We start from the raw sequence: 15,897 nt of genomic DNA, 5'->3' as shown, positions 1-15,897 counted from the left end.
CAGTAATTTTAGTCCTGAGAAGGTCAGCCCTACAAGATGATACTTTGTCTTTTCTGTGAACATTGGCTTATGACTGTCTTAATCCTCTGCACATCTTACTTGCAACATGAAACTGCTGATGTTGTCTTCATGCTGTGATATTCTTGATTTGTATTTAGAAACAGTTTTGAGACAAATAATAAATAACTAAGACAAGGTAGAAATACTGTAGGTATAGTTTTGCAACCAGTCTTCAGTAAAGTGATCCAACCTCTGGAGGATTGTCTTGGAGTTGGCGTTAAGCAGGACAAGTCAGGTGATCATAATGGCCAGAGAACTAGATTGGTGCATCCATCACCTTCTGCCATAACCAAGTGATGAACTACTTCTCTCCCTTTCAGACTTGTATTAGGAGTGGAACTTTTTTCCTCCAAATAGTTATCACTTTAAACATGTTTGCAAGTAGATTGTGGGTAGGTAATACAGTATTCAACTGTAAATTCAGTGATCCTTGGCATCACCCAGCTTGCCTATTTCATCTATTTCTTATTGTTGTTTTTTTTGCCTTTTCAAAAAATGGAGTACTATCATGCTTCAAAGCATAATTTAATATTTAAGCATAAAATGTTGCTGCAGAATTAGAAGATAACATGGTAGGTAGTTGCAACCTAATGCTTTCTTTGAAAGTGTATCCGTCTGGAGATGAGATGGCATTGAAGAAAATATGTGGCAGTCATTAGGAAAACATGAATTTGCCAAGAAAAACAGGAAAGGGAAGGTGTGAGAAGGAATCTCAAGATTACCTTGACTTGATTTTCTGGTATAAGAGGGAGGGAAGGAGAAACTGAAAGGCTTCCAAGATTCTGTTATAGCTTATATCAATAAAATAGAACTCTAATATTGCTTGTGGTGTCTGTTTCCTGACCCAGTCCACCTCGAAGGGCTGACATTACTTCCCAAGAAAGAAGACAAAAGTAATCTGGGCTTGTAGAGAGAATATTGAGAGGATGGGTAGCAGTTGGAAACACCTTCACCAGTTTGCCTTTGGATAATGAGTGTTTGGCTACAGCAGCCATGACATCCATTTTGTGAGGCTGCCCATTACAGTATCTCAAAATTCTAAGCGTGTCTATCAGCCCAAAATGATTGGAGAACTCCTAAACTAGATTTTAAAAATTAACAGAAAGTAAGATTTAGAATACATGAGTCCTCTCTGATCTAAAATCAGAATATATCATGTGTATGATGGTGTAGAAAAAATATTTGTAACTAGCACACTCAGAATGACATAGTAGGGCTACCAAATCTGTATTGTAAAATCCAAACAACAATTTTATGTCAGCAAAAAGGTACAGAAAATTGTAAGTCTTTGCTAGTGGCTTTCTAGAAGTTTGTGGCATTAATTTGCTAGCCCAAGCTTACAATAAATCACATCACATGGAATATTTCTTTAGGTTGTTTAGTGCTTAAATGATGTGTATCTTATGCTTTAAGTAAGTGGGTTTTTTTAATGAGGTGAATAGGTGAATTTACAAATTTAGTTTTTGTTATATGGGGTACTCACAGACAGCTTTTCATCTGACTTTTTAAATTTGTTAAGATTTAAAAAGCAGAAAGCCAGACGTACCACATTTTCAGATGGTGGATAGCCACTGCTAAATCAGATTGATAAAAAATAAACTTTATAGAGGAAGAAAATCTGAACACTTTAAAAAGGCATAGCAATGAACAGAAATTAAAATTGTATCTAAATTTAATTGCTTGTAATTTCTTTCAAATATCTGAGTACAGCCGTTAAAGATTTAGGGCTGAACTCAAACTACTTTCTTATTGTAGAATGCTTAAGTCTTAAAATAGGAATATGTGCATAGAATTCTGAATGTTCCATTTTCTGAGACAAAAGCAATATTTTTATAGAAATTACTTGTTTCTTCTTAGAAATCCATGAAAGGATTCTTTTTTGCTAAGCTGTATTATGAAGCAAAGGAATATGAACTTGCTAAAAGGTAATAAAACTCTTTAAAGCTTTATTCTTCAAAATAGTTGCTTTAACACATGATTATACAGTAAACCTTTGATTTAATAGGCTTCATATTTAACAGACAAAATCTGCTGGGTCTGGAGGGTGTTGCATTTGAAACTGCCTAATGCTTAGTGTGCTATATGCCACTGATTTCTTCACTGCTTCTGGAAGCACCTTTGGTTTCTGGGTCATCCTGGTCTATAAGACCAGGGATCATTCTGGCTCCAGAGTTTCTTAGATTTGATCCTCATCCTTCATATGTTCTCATGGCTGCAACATGTCACTGGCATCCCAGTGTGCTGCACCTGTGATTGCTGAAGGGACCTTCATCAGTGGCACTTGAATGCTTGTGTATCATGCTGACTCCTCGGTTGTAGCTTGAATTCCTTTTCTTTTTTTATCTGAGTGTATTTTCCAGCATGAAAAATCCCATTTGCTATTTTAATGAACATCCATCTTTAATGGACACTCCTTCCATTAGTCTGTTAAATTGAGGCTTTGCTTGTATTTTGAAGATTTACTAATTGAGAGGGTTCCCAGATTTTCAGTTAGTTTCTTTTGTAATTAGTGATATGCTGCATAGTCATATCAATATGCTATCATTTTACTATATGTAAGATTAATGGTAGACATTGCTTAATATCATGTCCTGTGATTTTGAATCACTGGATTTATATAAAACTTAGGGCTCATAATTCTAATTTAAAGAGAAATTATGAAAATATTGGTATGACTTGTCCTGACTGAACTGATTTAGTCATTAATTGCCATAATGTTAACATGCTGTGTTTTTCTGAAGGTATATATCTATATATCTCAGTGTCCAAGAAAGAGATCCCAAAGCACACAAATTCTTGGGACAACTGTATGAAGCTGAAGATAATATTGAAAAAGCAGTAGGCTGTTATAAAGTAAGTAATTATGACTCAGTGCTTTTCCTACATTGCTGTTAGTGGTTATTGTATGTTTAAATAATAAAATATATTTTAAATATTTCATTTAATGATAACATAGAATTGTTAAGCATACCTTTCTAATTCCTAATGTCCAATAAAATGTTGTGCTGCTTCCAAAAGCGGCAGTGCTTAAACATAAAGCTTTAAAAGGTTTAGTATTTATTTATTTGCCTTTATCAAACATGGTACAATTTGGAATAACACAGTAATTGCAAAGTTCCATCCAATGAAATCAATTTACAGTTTAATAACTAAACCAGTAAACAGATATTAGCAACTAAGACTAACCAAACATAACAACCATACATATTTAAAAGTACACCATGCAATACAACTGAGTGTCTATACAAGAAGTAATACTTTAATCATGCACAATCAAAGTCTGTCAGCAATACAGTCTCTCATCCACCTTAGATCTTCCCTTTTCTCAGTCGAACTCCCCTGCCAAACTTCTGTTAGTTTAGCTAGAATGCTGTAAGTCCTCTTGGGCAAGGAATCTACTTGAAACACTTGCCTGTTACTGTCTCTAGAGACTGCTCCCTGCCCTGCACAAATCATCAAAGTCATTTGACCATTCAGGAGTTCTTGCCAGTTTGCTTACACCAGTACCTTATGGTCAGTTGAATCAGAGGCTAAATAATGTAACTGAGTTTGTAAGAGTTAATAACAGCAAGCATGGAAAATTTATTAAGCATATTTCTCAAGCCTAGAAAATCTGTATCTTGTGGATCCTCAGTTCTTGTTGATCCTTGGTAGTATATAGCTTGCCAAAGCCTTTAATGTAGGTCTCAGAGCCTCTCTAAAACTTATAAGTGCAACAGAAAAAGAAAATTGTGAAACACATGGGGTACAATAATCTTAACTGTAATTAAGTTAAATCTAATTTAGGATTTTTTTCCTGGTCAGTCTACTCTTTCAGACATGGCTCCTGATATTTCATTTGTAGCTACACATGACTCTTGGCCTGGAAAACAATGTGCCCCTGTTTTGAATTCTTTTGAAAAGCTATATTTGTAATGATGTAAAAACTGCACAAGAAAAATGATTGCCTGATATTCCTATTTTCTACCTTTATGTTCAGTCTAACATAATTACACATATTCAAATACTTTTAAAGTCTCTTTAATACCTTGGTATATGTTTCAAAACATAACTGAACACACATTTCATCATTTTAATTGGGGCTTTAGCGTTCAGTGGAATTGAATCCAACACAGAAAGACCTGGTATTGAAGATTGCAGAACTGTTATGCAATAATGACATTACTGATGGAAGAGCAAAATACTGGGTTGAGAGAGCAGCCAAACTTTTTCCTGGAAGTCCTTCAATTTTCCGGTTGAAGGTAATCTTTTTGTGTATATGTGTGTAACATGACATAGTTGTGTGATTCCCAAGCGTTTGGTGTCATCACCTGCACATCTTCTTGTTCTTAATATTTTTTTGTGATTTGGATTGCATGTTGCTTTAATCCAGTTCCTGTTTGATTACAACATTCTGTCTGTTGATTGCTGCAAGATTGCACCAGGTAACAAATAGATAAATGACAGTATATAGACTGAATCTTGATAAACACAAGTTTTGGTCAGAAGTTCTAGGTGGTGTTGATTATTTGCAAAATTAAGTGTGGCAATAACATAATAGTTTATCAAAATTACTTGTGGAGTCTGGGGATTCTTTACTAATTTTTAAAAAGCAAATCTATTGCTACGTAACAATCATTGTATTAAAATCTTTAAACAAACAGCAGTAGATTCCTTGATCATTTTTATCTTGTAATCAGCATTAGAATCTACATATCTAAATGAGTATATTTATCTCTGCCATTTTCTAGAAAAAGGAAACAAAAATGATACTATTCTTTATTTTTCAAATGGTCATGTTTTTAAAAAATGTTAAAACTCTTTACCTTTTTGTCTTTGATACAGGAAAGCCTCTTGGATCGCAAAAGTGAAAATGGGTGGAACCAGCTTTTTGACTTGATTCAAACAGAACTGTATACTAGACCAGATGATGTATATGTTAATATCAGATTAGTAAAATTATACCTGTCAAATAAAAGACTTGGAGATGCTGTAGCACATTGCCAGGAAGCAGAGAAGAAAATATCCTTACGGTCAAATTTGGAATGGTGTTCCTGTGTTGTTCAAACATTCAAGGTTTGTTTACTTGTGTTCTTATAGATATTGAAAAATCTTTGTGCTTTTTCTATAGGAAGTATTATAGCATGCATTCTTGCTTTTGTTTGAGCAAGCAAATAAAGATAGACTTAGGTTTACACAGCTACAGTTTTTATTGTGGTGATGATTCCTCATGTTTCCTACCAGCTGTTGAAGGTTTTTCAGTTCATAGATGGCCCGGTACTTGTGTTTTGAACTTAAAACTGCTAATTATTCTACTCAGTGTGGCCAATGACAAGAGATTTATGGAGCTGAAATGTAAAATAACTGGAAAACACCAATTGCCTCCTGTCCTAGAGCATTATGCAAAAAAGGTTGAGTTTATAGCCAGAGATGTTGCATTTTTGCAGCCTGAAGCAAAAGCATAAAAACAACTTTAAAACTTGCATATCAATGAATTTATGAAGCATCTGTGGAATGGGTCTAGTGGCTATTTTTTTTCCTGCTTGCAGTGCTTGGAATCCAGCATATTTTACTTTATCCTATCTAAGGTGGAATTTTGTGTCATTGATCTACGGTGTGGTTGACATTAAGATACTAAGGCGGATATTAAGGATCTCCTGGAGTGCATAAAATGTATTAGCATTCCTTGTTGTTTCAAATGAGTCTGTTGGGAATAACACTTCCCAGATCTTAGCTTTGCTTCTTTCTTAGGCATTTGATGAAGTAGTGAGCCACAGGTTGTGTTCCAAAAGTCAGCTTTAAGCTGTGTCTTTAAACAGTTTCTATAACCTTCATATCCAATTACTTTATTTAAAGACTACTGAATTTATTCAGAGTGAATTAATTAGATAGGCTCTGTCCTTGCATAATGAAATATAATGCAATGAAGATCTGATGTTTAAATAGTATTACAATGTTGTTTATTACTTTGAATTATTTCCTGTAGGAATATCTGGAATCTGTAGAGGACTCTGAATCAGATAAAATTAGCTGGAGAAAGATTCAAAGGGATCTTTTATTGGCATACTCTAATCTGGTAGTAATGACACTTTCTGCTAGAGATGTAGAAGAAAGTAGAGAATCACTTGAAAGGTATTTCACTTTGCATGATCAATACAGAACTCTTCAAATTCTGTCCCTTTTGATTCAGAAGCATTTATGTTTCTATGCTGTCTCTTCAGTAGAGATTCTTTGTTCAGCCTAGTATTTTACTGATCGCTTTGTCATGTTCTTTGGGGGGAGGGAGGATCTTCATATTTGCAATGTTGAACCAATTTATTTTTGGTAATGTGACCAAATGCTATTTGTACTTGTTTCTGTCTTTGTAGCTTTGATCATGCACTTCATTTGGTAAAATCACATGCAGATGGAAGTGATGAACTTTCTGTTACTTTCCTGGAGATGAGAGGACATTTCTATATGCATGCTGGGACTCTGCTGTTGAAAATGGCACAGCAAAGGGAGGTGCAGTGGAGGGCTGTTTCTGAACTGGCAGCTTTGTGTTATCTTCATGCTTTTCAGGTAAACCGTTTTCAGGCGAGTCTCTTTTCTGTTGGGGACGAACCTTGGATCCATCCTTCGTATTCTTGCATACATTTTCTTTTCCCCAAACTAGAAATTAGTTACGCCTACCAAGGTGGTACATTGATATATTGCCTGGGTACACAATGGTACACATAAAGGCATCTTTTAACAGCTTTAGGGTTTCTCCATTCCTGTTTCTCTGCCCATTATTTCTCTTCCACAGAAATAGAAAGACAGTGGTTTGAAAAGTATTAACATGAGTAGGAATTAAAGAAATAGGCTCTTATTCACATCCTCTCTGGAGATAAAATTAGAAATGCGAGGAGTGCTTTTTTTTCCTGATTGCCTCTTTGTATACTTTTTCCAGGCTAAGGCACACACAATATTTCTGGTGTCCAAGCAGAATGACTAGGATGAAAAGATAGAGATAGCTTTTCAGAAATAGTTTGCCAGCAGATAGGCGGTGACAAATTCGATAAATAAAAAAATAAAAATAAATAAATCTCCTGGTTGTGGAAGGATAATGCAACCTAAATGGGGGTGGGATGGGGAGAATGGGATGAAATAAAATAATGGAATGAGAGGCAAAAGAGTGTGGCTTGTCTGTATTTCTCCTCTTCTTGGATCTATGTGGATTTCTTCCTGAGCCTTTTTTTGGTCTCTCTTGATTTCTCTTCCATTCCTTCTATCTTCCCTATGTCCTATACTTCCCTAGACTCTCTTCATTTAATTTTTAAATGTTCTGTCAGTGTCTTCAAGTGCAAAAACAATCCTTATTGTGCTAAATGCTGTTCTTTTTCATGAGATTGAGACCATTCTGTATCCAGTAGACTTGGAATATAGCATAATATCAAAATGAGTGTTGTTTTCAGGTTGTAATGTAGTAAGATAAATTTTATGACTCTCCAAGATATTTGAAGTTTGTGGAGAGAAAATAAATGCATTTTTCCATATATTTTTCTGCCAAGAGAATTCCTTATATTTGTCTAATTTCTAACAGGTTCCTAGACCAAAGTCAAAACTAATAAAAGGAGATCATGCTGAACAAGAGAAGCTGGAAATTTTAGCCTGTGACCGACAGAGCCAGTCTGGTAATAAGAATTAAAATAGCAGTTTTGTTAAATTAATCAGTGCATTGTCAGGTAAAATATGCAATTAAATTGTTGAAAGTTGAAGAAATTTTAAATAATAGTCACAATTCTAAAAAATTAAATGATTGCATTGATTTAGAAAGTGATAAAAATCAAAGTATCTTGAGATAGTCTTTAGCCCCTCAGTGACAATAAATCACATTCAATTTGGGATATTTTTAGACTTACATTCTTTTCTTGTTAATATTAAGAGTATTTAAATTTAAAAGTTAAGGTCTCTGAGTTCAAGTTTCAGAGTTCTAATGTAGTATTTGGTGTAATAGAATCTATTGTTGTTGTAATTAATAATTGTCTCTTTATTTTTCAGGCTATATGCTGTTAAACCTGAGCTATGGCAAGCAGGATTTTTTAACAGAGATCGTTGAGTCATTTGCAAATGAGAGTGGACAGTCTGCTTTATTTTATGCTCTCTTTGGGGATGCTTCCTCTAAAGAGAACTCATTTCTTGGCACAGACAATATCAAAAATATTTGTGCACAGGCACCAGAATGCGTAGAACTAGCTAGATATGATATTGGTAAGATACTTGGTTTGAGTGCTTAATTTTTTCATGTATGCTACATATATAAGATACATAAATAGTTAAATTAAACTCTAATTAAAGGTAATTAAATAAAAAAGTAAAAAAAACAACACTAGTTTCATTCCTGTATTCTTACATTGTGCCTGTATCTTCAGAAGTCAGTTGGTTTAATCTTTCTTTTGTAGGTGCTATTAGAGCACATGATGGTAATCTCCAGCACATCACGTGGCTTGGTCTACAGTGGAATTCCGCACCAGCTGTGCCAACCATTCGTAAATGGCTAAAGCAGCTTTTCCATTTGCCCCAGGAAACATCAAGACTTGAAACCAATGCTCCCGAATCAATTTGTATGCTGGATCTTGAAGTAAGAACATGTTTTCCACACTGAGTTTACTGAAATATCGTAAGCATATACTGTATTTTTAGTACAATTTAACATGTGTATTTTATGAACAGGTATTTCTACTTGGGGTAATATTCACCAGTCACTTGCAATTACAAGAGAAGTTTAATACTCGGTACACTGTACATCAGCCTCGATTCCTACCACTGCCAATATGCAAGCAACTTTGTACTGAAAGACAAAGAGCTTGGTGGGATGCCGTTTGTACGCTCGTTCATAAGCAAGCAGTGTAAGTAGCCTGGCTTGTAGTTGTTCTTGTAGTTGTTCCCGAGTAGCCTTTATTCAGTGGCCCACATTTGATCTTGCTTCTTTGCCATTTTCCAGATTGGTCAATTCAAGCGAGTTCTTAATTTTCTTGGAAATTTGATATTAGATTTGTATTGGTCTGGCATCATAAATAAATAATTTGGTTTGATATGAGGTCTGAGAAGCCTGGCTTTCATACATTTATGGTATTGGATTGATTTCTGTATTTCTCATTTATGTTTAAAAATGGATTGGCTTGTTAACCAAAGAGAAACCAGTAATTTGAATATTATGCAGCTGAAATGTTTTCTGTATCAATACTATTTTCCAGACCTGGGACAGCAGCAAAAGTGAGACTTTTAGTTCAACATGAACTTAACATCCTCAGGGCCTTAGGAAAACATGGTCTTCAACCATCTCTGATAGTGCACTGGGCAAAAAGTCTCCTTAAAACAGTAAGTAGGCCACTGCTATTTTCTGTAAATGTAAAGTTATTGTTTAAACTTGCATAGCATTAAATTCAGGGTTGTTTAGATCTGGTACGGTAAATCCAGATTAGAATGTAATTGATACTGTTTCTTAGTGTAGTTTATCTAATGAGTGATTCTAACAAATGTCTACCAAGGTCTACGTTTGATGACTTAAAAAGAGCAGAACTCACATATATTTCTGCAGTGTGGATAGAATTATGAATTTTAAGAGAAATGTGAGCTAGGTCACAAGAATTATAACTAATAACGAATAATTTAAGCTGTGTTATTCCATAGGGCTGCAGTCTCAATTCTTTCTATGACCAAAGAGAATACATTGGACGAAGTGTTTATTATTGGAAGAAAGTTTTGCCAATGCTTGAGACAATAAAGAAAAAGAGGAGTATTTCTGAACCTATTGACCCATTGTTCAAACATTTTCATAGTGAAGATATCCAGGTAATAAAGATTAAGAATTATCCTGTGCTAGCCATTCTACATCAGATCCTTTTTTTAATATTCTGTTCAGTTTCCACTTCTAATATATACCTGCTTACCTTCCTTCCTGTAAGCAAATATCACCCTCTACTTTTTAGAACTGGAAGTTAAATCTCCTCCTTGTCCATATCCACAAGGTTATCTGTCATGAAGAGTTTTAGTTATTATCCCTTCATAAACTGCATGGCAATTATGACCATTGTTTCACAGCTTTCCTGGATTATCTGAAAAGGTTAAATTGTCTAAGGAATGGTCTACTGGAACTATATAGAATTCACAACCAGAAGGAATTTTTTGAAGGATATTAACCTTTGGTATAAAGATTCTCCATTATACTGCATGCTAAGCCAGTTGTATGTTTTCACTATAATGTAAAGAATTGCTGAGTGTGTCCTCCATGTCTAAATAATCATTTACTCAAAACTGATTTCAATGCCCTCTACACATGAAACTTATGGCGCTGATCAAAAAAAGGGCAAATACATATACAGAGATTCACGTATTGCTACACCAAATATTAGTGAGCATGATTTCAAGGGCAGTGGGCTGCCCTCCCCTGTATTTAAGAAATGAATTAGAAGTGAAGACAGTTCATTCTGTTTAATTAGAAACAAGGTTGATAATTCTACTGCATGTATTACACATTTAGGTACTCTGTCTGCTAATGTATTTAAACCATTGTAGTGACACGTCATTCTATTTTCTATCAGTTATCTTTAGTTTGACATTTATAAAACAATTATATATTTAGAAATTGTTTAGGTAAAGGTAACAACGTAAATTGGTTTTTTTAGGTTTCTCGGGTTGAAGAATATCAAGAAGAAGCACGTATAGCATTTGCTATTTTGGATGCCGTTGATGGGAAAACAGATGATGCTACGCATGCATTTGAAGCTATTAAAAATGTTGTTGCATATTGGAATCTTGCTTTAGTAAGTATGAATTTCTAAATGTGATCTCTCTATCCTCTCTTTATGAATTGCATTCCAAATAACAAGCTCTTTTGATTTGATAGATTTTCCAGAGGAAAGCTGAAGAGATAGAAAATGATGGTCTGTCACCAGAAGAACAAGAAGAAGGCAGGAAATATTTGAAAAAGAGCAGGGATTATCTCCTGAAGATAATTGATGAGAGCTGCAATGATTCATCTGTACTTGAAAAGGTTTATGATTTAGTTAAACTTTTTTAAAAAGTTCTTAGGGAAATCTCTATAAGGAAACATTTTAGATTTGATAGCTTAGAGGCTAACAGACGGAAACTCAAGAAACTAAGTACAAAGAAGAGTGGCATTTGAGCCCCAACACAAACACCTGTTCCTTTGAACTCAGTTTCCTGCTTAAATAGAAACCCACTTCCCATAAAGATACCCAGTTACTTTTCTCAAAGTTTCCAAAGTTCTTACCCATCAGGTTTGTTTCTTCAAGTTAATAGACACCACACAAGGACTACTCCATTTTGTGGTCATCCCTTCCAAAACCACATAGTCTACATATCTGTTTTAGGCTCATCCCAGGCTTTCTTTTAAATAAACAACTTTAGTAGACCTCCTCCCATTCAACTTATTCTTCCATCATACAAGTGCACGCATCCTTTCAGTTCTGTACTTCTCTTGAGCTCCAGTGCTCTCCCATGGTGGTTCTGTGGCCCTCTCCTCAACCCACTGTAAGAGATGACTTGATCTCTAATTTACCACATGCTTTTACATTTTGCTGTGGGTCATACATTATGCTAGCCCATAATGTGATTATTTTGGATCAAAGAGATGTGTGAATCCATTCCAAGAAAGAAATTATGATTCCAAGAAAGATTATGATTATGGAATTGTGAATCACACTAAGCCAAAATTGTGAATAGTGTAAATTAGAATATTTACACTTCTATAAAAACCTCTCTGGCTTAAGTGCATATGATCAATTAAATTAATGAAATGAGGTAGCAAATTCTAAAATCACATATGTTTTCATCAAAGCAGAACATACAGTTCTTCAGTTACCCAATATATATCTACAGTGGATCTAAAATCAGACTTATTCTGTAATTTTTGCCCTAGTTACCTGTATCCATCAGGACGGTTAAGGAGATGCTGGAATGCGTAATGCAAGAACTTGGAGACAGTGGAGAAGAAAAGAGTCTTCTTATGAATAGTTTGAGCCATCCAGTGGAATCAGAAGTAAAACATTCTACTCCATCACCCACAACATTTTCACTATCTCCAAGTAAAAGCTACAAGGTACGTCAAACAAATGTTTGAAAGCTATCTTATTTTAAGTAGTTTGATTAGTTTAATTGGTCTAACCATTGTTTTTTCAGTTCTCTCCCAAAACTCCCCCTCGTTGGGTCGAGGATCAAAAATCTCTGCTACAGATGATTTGTCAGCAAGTGGAGTCGATTAAGGTAAACCAGATAATTGTACACTGAGCATATGTTGTAAGTTTTGTTCTAGTACAAAGGTGTGGTACATTAATGTTAGAAGGCAGAATTGAGATGGGTGTCAGATATCCCAAAAGATTATATATAAGTGATTATAATAATATCCTAGAGCATTTATGATTTATCTCATTGGAGGATAATTGTTCCTGAATTAGGAAAGATATTTATTTTAAAATTAGTAGATGAACTATTTGGAAGCAGCAGCTCTTACTAATCTGATTCAAATCTGATGTCTTTGATTACAAATTTGACTAATACAATCACTTTGCTGGGCAAATGACTATTTATGATGTTAATCTTTTTACACAATTGGTTTACACTTAAGTTTATTATTATTAGTACCACTGAGCTTGATTCCCTAGACTATATTTCCATATAGGTGAAACAGCAGTATCTATGTTCAAGAGATACTGCAAGCTTGGTAGTTCCCAGCCGTACAAAAAACTTATGGGAAAAAAATTTCTAATACAGAAACTATAGAACAATGACTGAATCAGTTAAAAAAGAAACCAGGTAGAAGTAGCTGATGCAGAGTTATATAGCCATGCAAGGCCCACAGTTTTGAAATGCTACTTGCTGGTGGATGAAGAGGCTAGCTAGGAAAGAAGGCAAGGACTCCAGAGTGGGATGTGGAAGAAGATAAGGAGATATATTTTCATGCTCCTTCTTTTTGTAGGCTCCAATTCTGAGAAAAATGAACAAAAGACATTAGAATGGGGTGAATATGATAGGAACGAAAAGATCATTGATAGACTAGATCTCTCTCTGATTCGCTTTATGGAAGGAAGTATATGTTTCACACAAAGTTATACCCAATAACAACATTTTCCTATTCTTTAGAACTCCCTGTTCCATATTTTGTTGTGGCTTTAAAATGCTCAGATTTGGGGCTAGGAGCCCCTAAATGTTATAGAGCACCACAGAAAAAGGTAAAGCTATACAGAGGTGGGACTGGGTGAAGACTCTTTTGCCTGTTGCCCCTGAAATTCCCTTTTTGAAGCCTGAATTGATCTGGCCAGCCTAGAAGTCTTCAATATAAACACACTATTTTAATTGCAACATTTTGTTGTAGGTTCCACTTTTGACTTTTTCATGATCCACAGTTTATGTGGTGATTCAGCAACACAGGTTTAATGGAATTTTACCTCTGTCAAGAAGGATATATTAACATATATATGCACTGATTTCCTTTTTCTATTGTATTATGATTTTTTGAAAGTACATTGGTGTCAGGGTCTCTGATGTCAGCCCTCTCTTTTTTGGTAGCATGAAATGCAAGAAATGAAACTTAACAATTCTAACACAAATCTGTCTAATCGGTGGCCTGCTGAAAGCTATGCAACAGAGACAATGCCAGATGGGTACCAGGGAGCGCAAAACTTTCATGGAGCACCATTAACTGGTAAATACATGATGAAAATAAGAGTTTTAGTGGCACTAGTGCCAGTAGTAGTTTATTTAGTAGGAGAGGCAAGTATAGAAATGCACGCTGTTACCTTGGGGAAAAATCAGTTCTTGTACCAGTGGACTGTCGTTTTGACTGGGATGAGGCCTCTCTTGCCATTCAAGAAGCATTCAGGTAGCTATGTGGAATGAACAGTTTCTTTGGGTGCCAGAGAAAGAGAAAAAAAACTTCAAGCAAAGTAACTTTTGCTGTGGAATTAGAATTTGTAAGTGGAGACCATCATAATTTAAAAAGGCACTTAGAATACCCTCAGAAAAGAAAGCAAAGGGTGGAAGGAATTACACATGTTCACTTTCAGCCAAGGATGTAAAGATTGTTCCCACTTCCTTTACACACGTGCAAAAAAGGCTGCAGCGAAGGTCCATGAGTGGCCTTTTAAAGTCTGGGAGGAGTTTTCTCTTGATATTAGGTTTAGGTTTAGGCTTCCATAGGGTTATTTATGGGTACCTTTTGGGTGAGCTTTTTGATTAGCAGTAGTCTTAAGTTTCTTATTATGGTAGGGATTGCCTACCAGAGTACCTTTAAAGGTAATTTTTGTGTTGTTGTTGCCGCCAGTAGGATGAAGGTAGGATTTGAATTAGGCTTCCTTGAGGTTTCAGGTTCAATTTGGTGTGAAGGTTAGCTTTAGGATAAGTTTGTATGATTACTGTATTTTGATTGGCAGAAGTTTGAAGGGAGGATTATGGTCTAACTGTAGACCTTTCCTTGAGTTATATAGTTATATTTAATGGAGCTATTAACTTTTCAGTGAGTTTTTATCAGTATTGCTAACCTGATGGTCATCTTACAGTATGGATTGCTTCCAAGGTACCTTTGGGGTAAAAAAAAAAATCTGTTTTCAATACAGTGACAGGTTAACTTTGACTGCCTTGAGCTGCATAATTCAATTTGGTGCGAAGGTTAGCTTTAGGGTATATTTTTATGATTATCAGTAGTCTTCAATTCATCCTGCAATGGAGAATTCTGAGAGCACAGTCAGATTACAAAATATATTTTGTCATTAAAGTGAAGTTAATGTAAAGTTAGACTTCCTTGAGATATGTGGTTCAATTGATGTAAGAGTTAGCTTTACATTTTTCTGGTTAGTGGTAGACTTAAACTCATGTTACAGTAGGTAACACTTTCTGGGAGAACCTATAGAATATATTTCTTTTGCTGTTAGGGTTAGATGTCCTTGATGTCTAAGGTTAAATTTAATGGAACAGTTAGGTTTTTTGGTCAATTTTAATGATTAGTCAAGTCTTACATTTACATTAAGGTAGAGTTTGCTTGCTCTGAAAATTTTATGGTAATATTTCTTTTGTCATAAGTATGAAGGTAGAGTTATGGTTAGGTTTCCTTAAGGACTAGGATTACATTTAATGGCACTGTTAGGTTTTTGGTGAGTTGTTATCTTAATTGGTAGTCTTATGTTCCTGTTACAATATGGATTGTTTCTCATGTCACTTTTGGGATAAAGAATTTGTTTTGTGGTTAACCTTGAGGTCCAAGGTTATACTTAATGGAGGGTAGCTTTATGAGTTTTTATTAGTATAAATAGTCTTATTAATTTTTTCATGTTATGCTAGAGATTGTCTGCTGGGAGAACTGCAGTATTTAAAATTTCTATTTGTATTACTGTGAAGTTAGGGTTAGGACTAGACTTCCTTGAGTTCATGGTTCAGTTTGAGTGAAGGTTAGGTTAGTAAGAAACCAAGGAAGCCTTACTGGTGAATCTAAGTGATCCTGAATCTCTCCTGATGTATTTCTGATATATCTTTTTTTCAACAATCTTCTCATTGGATGGCCCTTTGGGAATGTTTATGGTTTAAATTGCTGATGCTGAGCTTCTGGACCATGCGTGGAGGAATAGCCTGTTAATCAAAAGGCTATGACATCATATTATGGCATAAAATGGTGACATAGTAGAAATGCAGGGAGATACGTAAATGCTTACATTTTTTAACTATTATGTTCTCTGTGTGTTCAGTTGCCACCACAGGGCCATCTGTCTACTACAACCCATCACCAGCATATAATTCTCAATATCTTCTACGAACAGCAGCAACCAATGTGACTCCCACAAAGGTAATGATCAGTGCTTCTGAAGGTGGGGTAAGCTATCAGTT

At 35.1% G+C, this 15,897-nt stretch overlaps 1 protein-coding gene across 3 annotated transcripts in view; it reads left to right on the top strand.

Moving 5' to 3' along the window:
- RGPD4 (RANBP2 like and GRIP domain containing 4) overlaps window positions 1-15,897 on the top strand; it is a 36,221-nt gene that overhangs the window by 771 nt on the left and 19,553 nt on the right. For all 3 annotated transcript variants that reach the window (XM_007427628.4, XM_088136563.1, XM_007427627.4), the window contains exons 2-19: window positions 1,918-1,985; window positions 2,802-2,913; window positions 4,149-4,301; window positions 4,885-5,115; window positions 6,026-6,171; window positions 6,408-6,600; window positions 7,604-7,694; window positions 8,062-8,271; window positions 8,463-8,641; window positions 8,734-8,909; window positions 9,258-9,381; window positions 9,694-9,855; window positions 10,689-10,826; window positions 10,910-11,056; window positions 11,945-12,124; window positions 12,205-12,288; window positions 13,591-13,726; window positions 15,759-15,856. In XM_007427628.4, the coding sequence (XP_007427690.2) occupies window positions 1,918-1,985; window positions 2,802-2,913; window positions 4,149-4,301; window positions 4,885-5,115; window positions 6,026-6,171; window positions 6,408-6,600; window positions 7,604-7,694; window positions 8,062-8,271; window positions 8,463-8,641; window positions 8,734-8,909; window positions 9,258-9,381; window positions 9,694-9,855; window positions 10,689-10,826; window positions 10,910-11,056; window positions 11,945-12,124; window positions 12,205-12,288; window positions 13,591-13,726; window positions 15,759-15,856 (2,628 nt within the window). The remainder of the gene's footprint in view (window positions 1-1,917; window positions 1,986-2,801; window positions 2,914-4,148; window positions 4,302-4,884; window positions 5,116-6,025; window positions 6,172-6,407; window positions 6,601-7,603; window positions 7,695-8,061; window positions 8,272-8,462; window positions 8,642-8,733; window positions 8,910-9,257; window positions 9,382-9,693; window positions 9,856-10,688; window positions 10,827-10,909; window positions 11,057-11,944; window positions 12,125-12,204; window positions 12,289-13,590; window positions 13,727-15,758; window positions 15,857-15,897) is intronic.

Source organism: Python bivittatus, unplaced genomic scaffold, assembly GCF_059951505.1.
Source record: "Python bivittatus isolate LINGU-HERP-01145 unplaced genomic scaffold, Pbiv_v1 ctg000060_np1212, whole genome shotgun sequence".
In the NCBI taxonomy this organism is placed as follows: Eukaryota; Metazoa; Chordata; class Lepidosauria; order Squamata; family Pythonidae; genus Python; species Python bivittatus.
The sequence above is the reverse complement of the archived record's forward strand: the minus strand, read 5'-3'. Positions and strand labels throughout refer to the sequence as shown.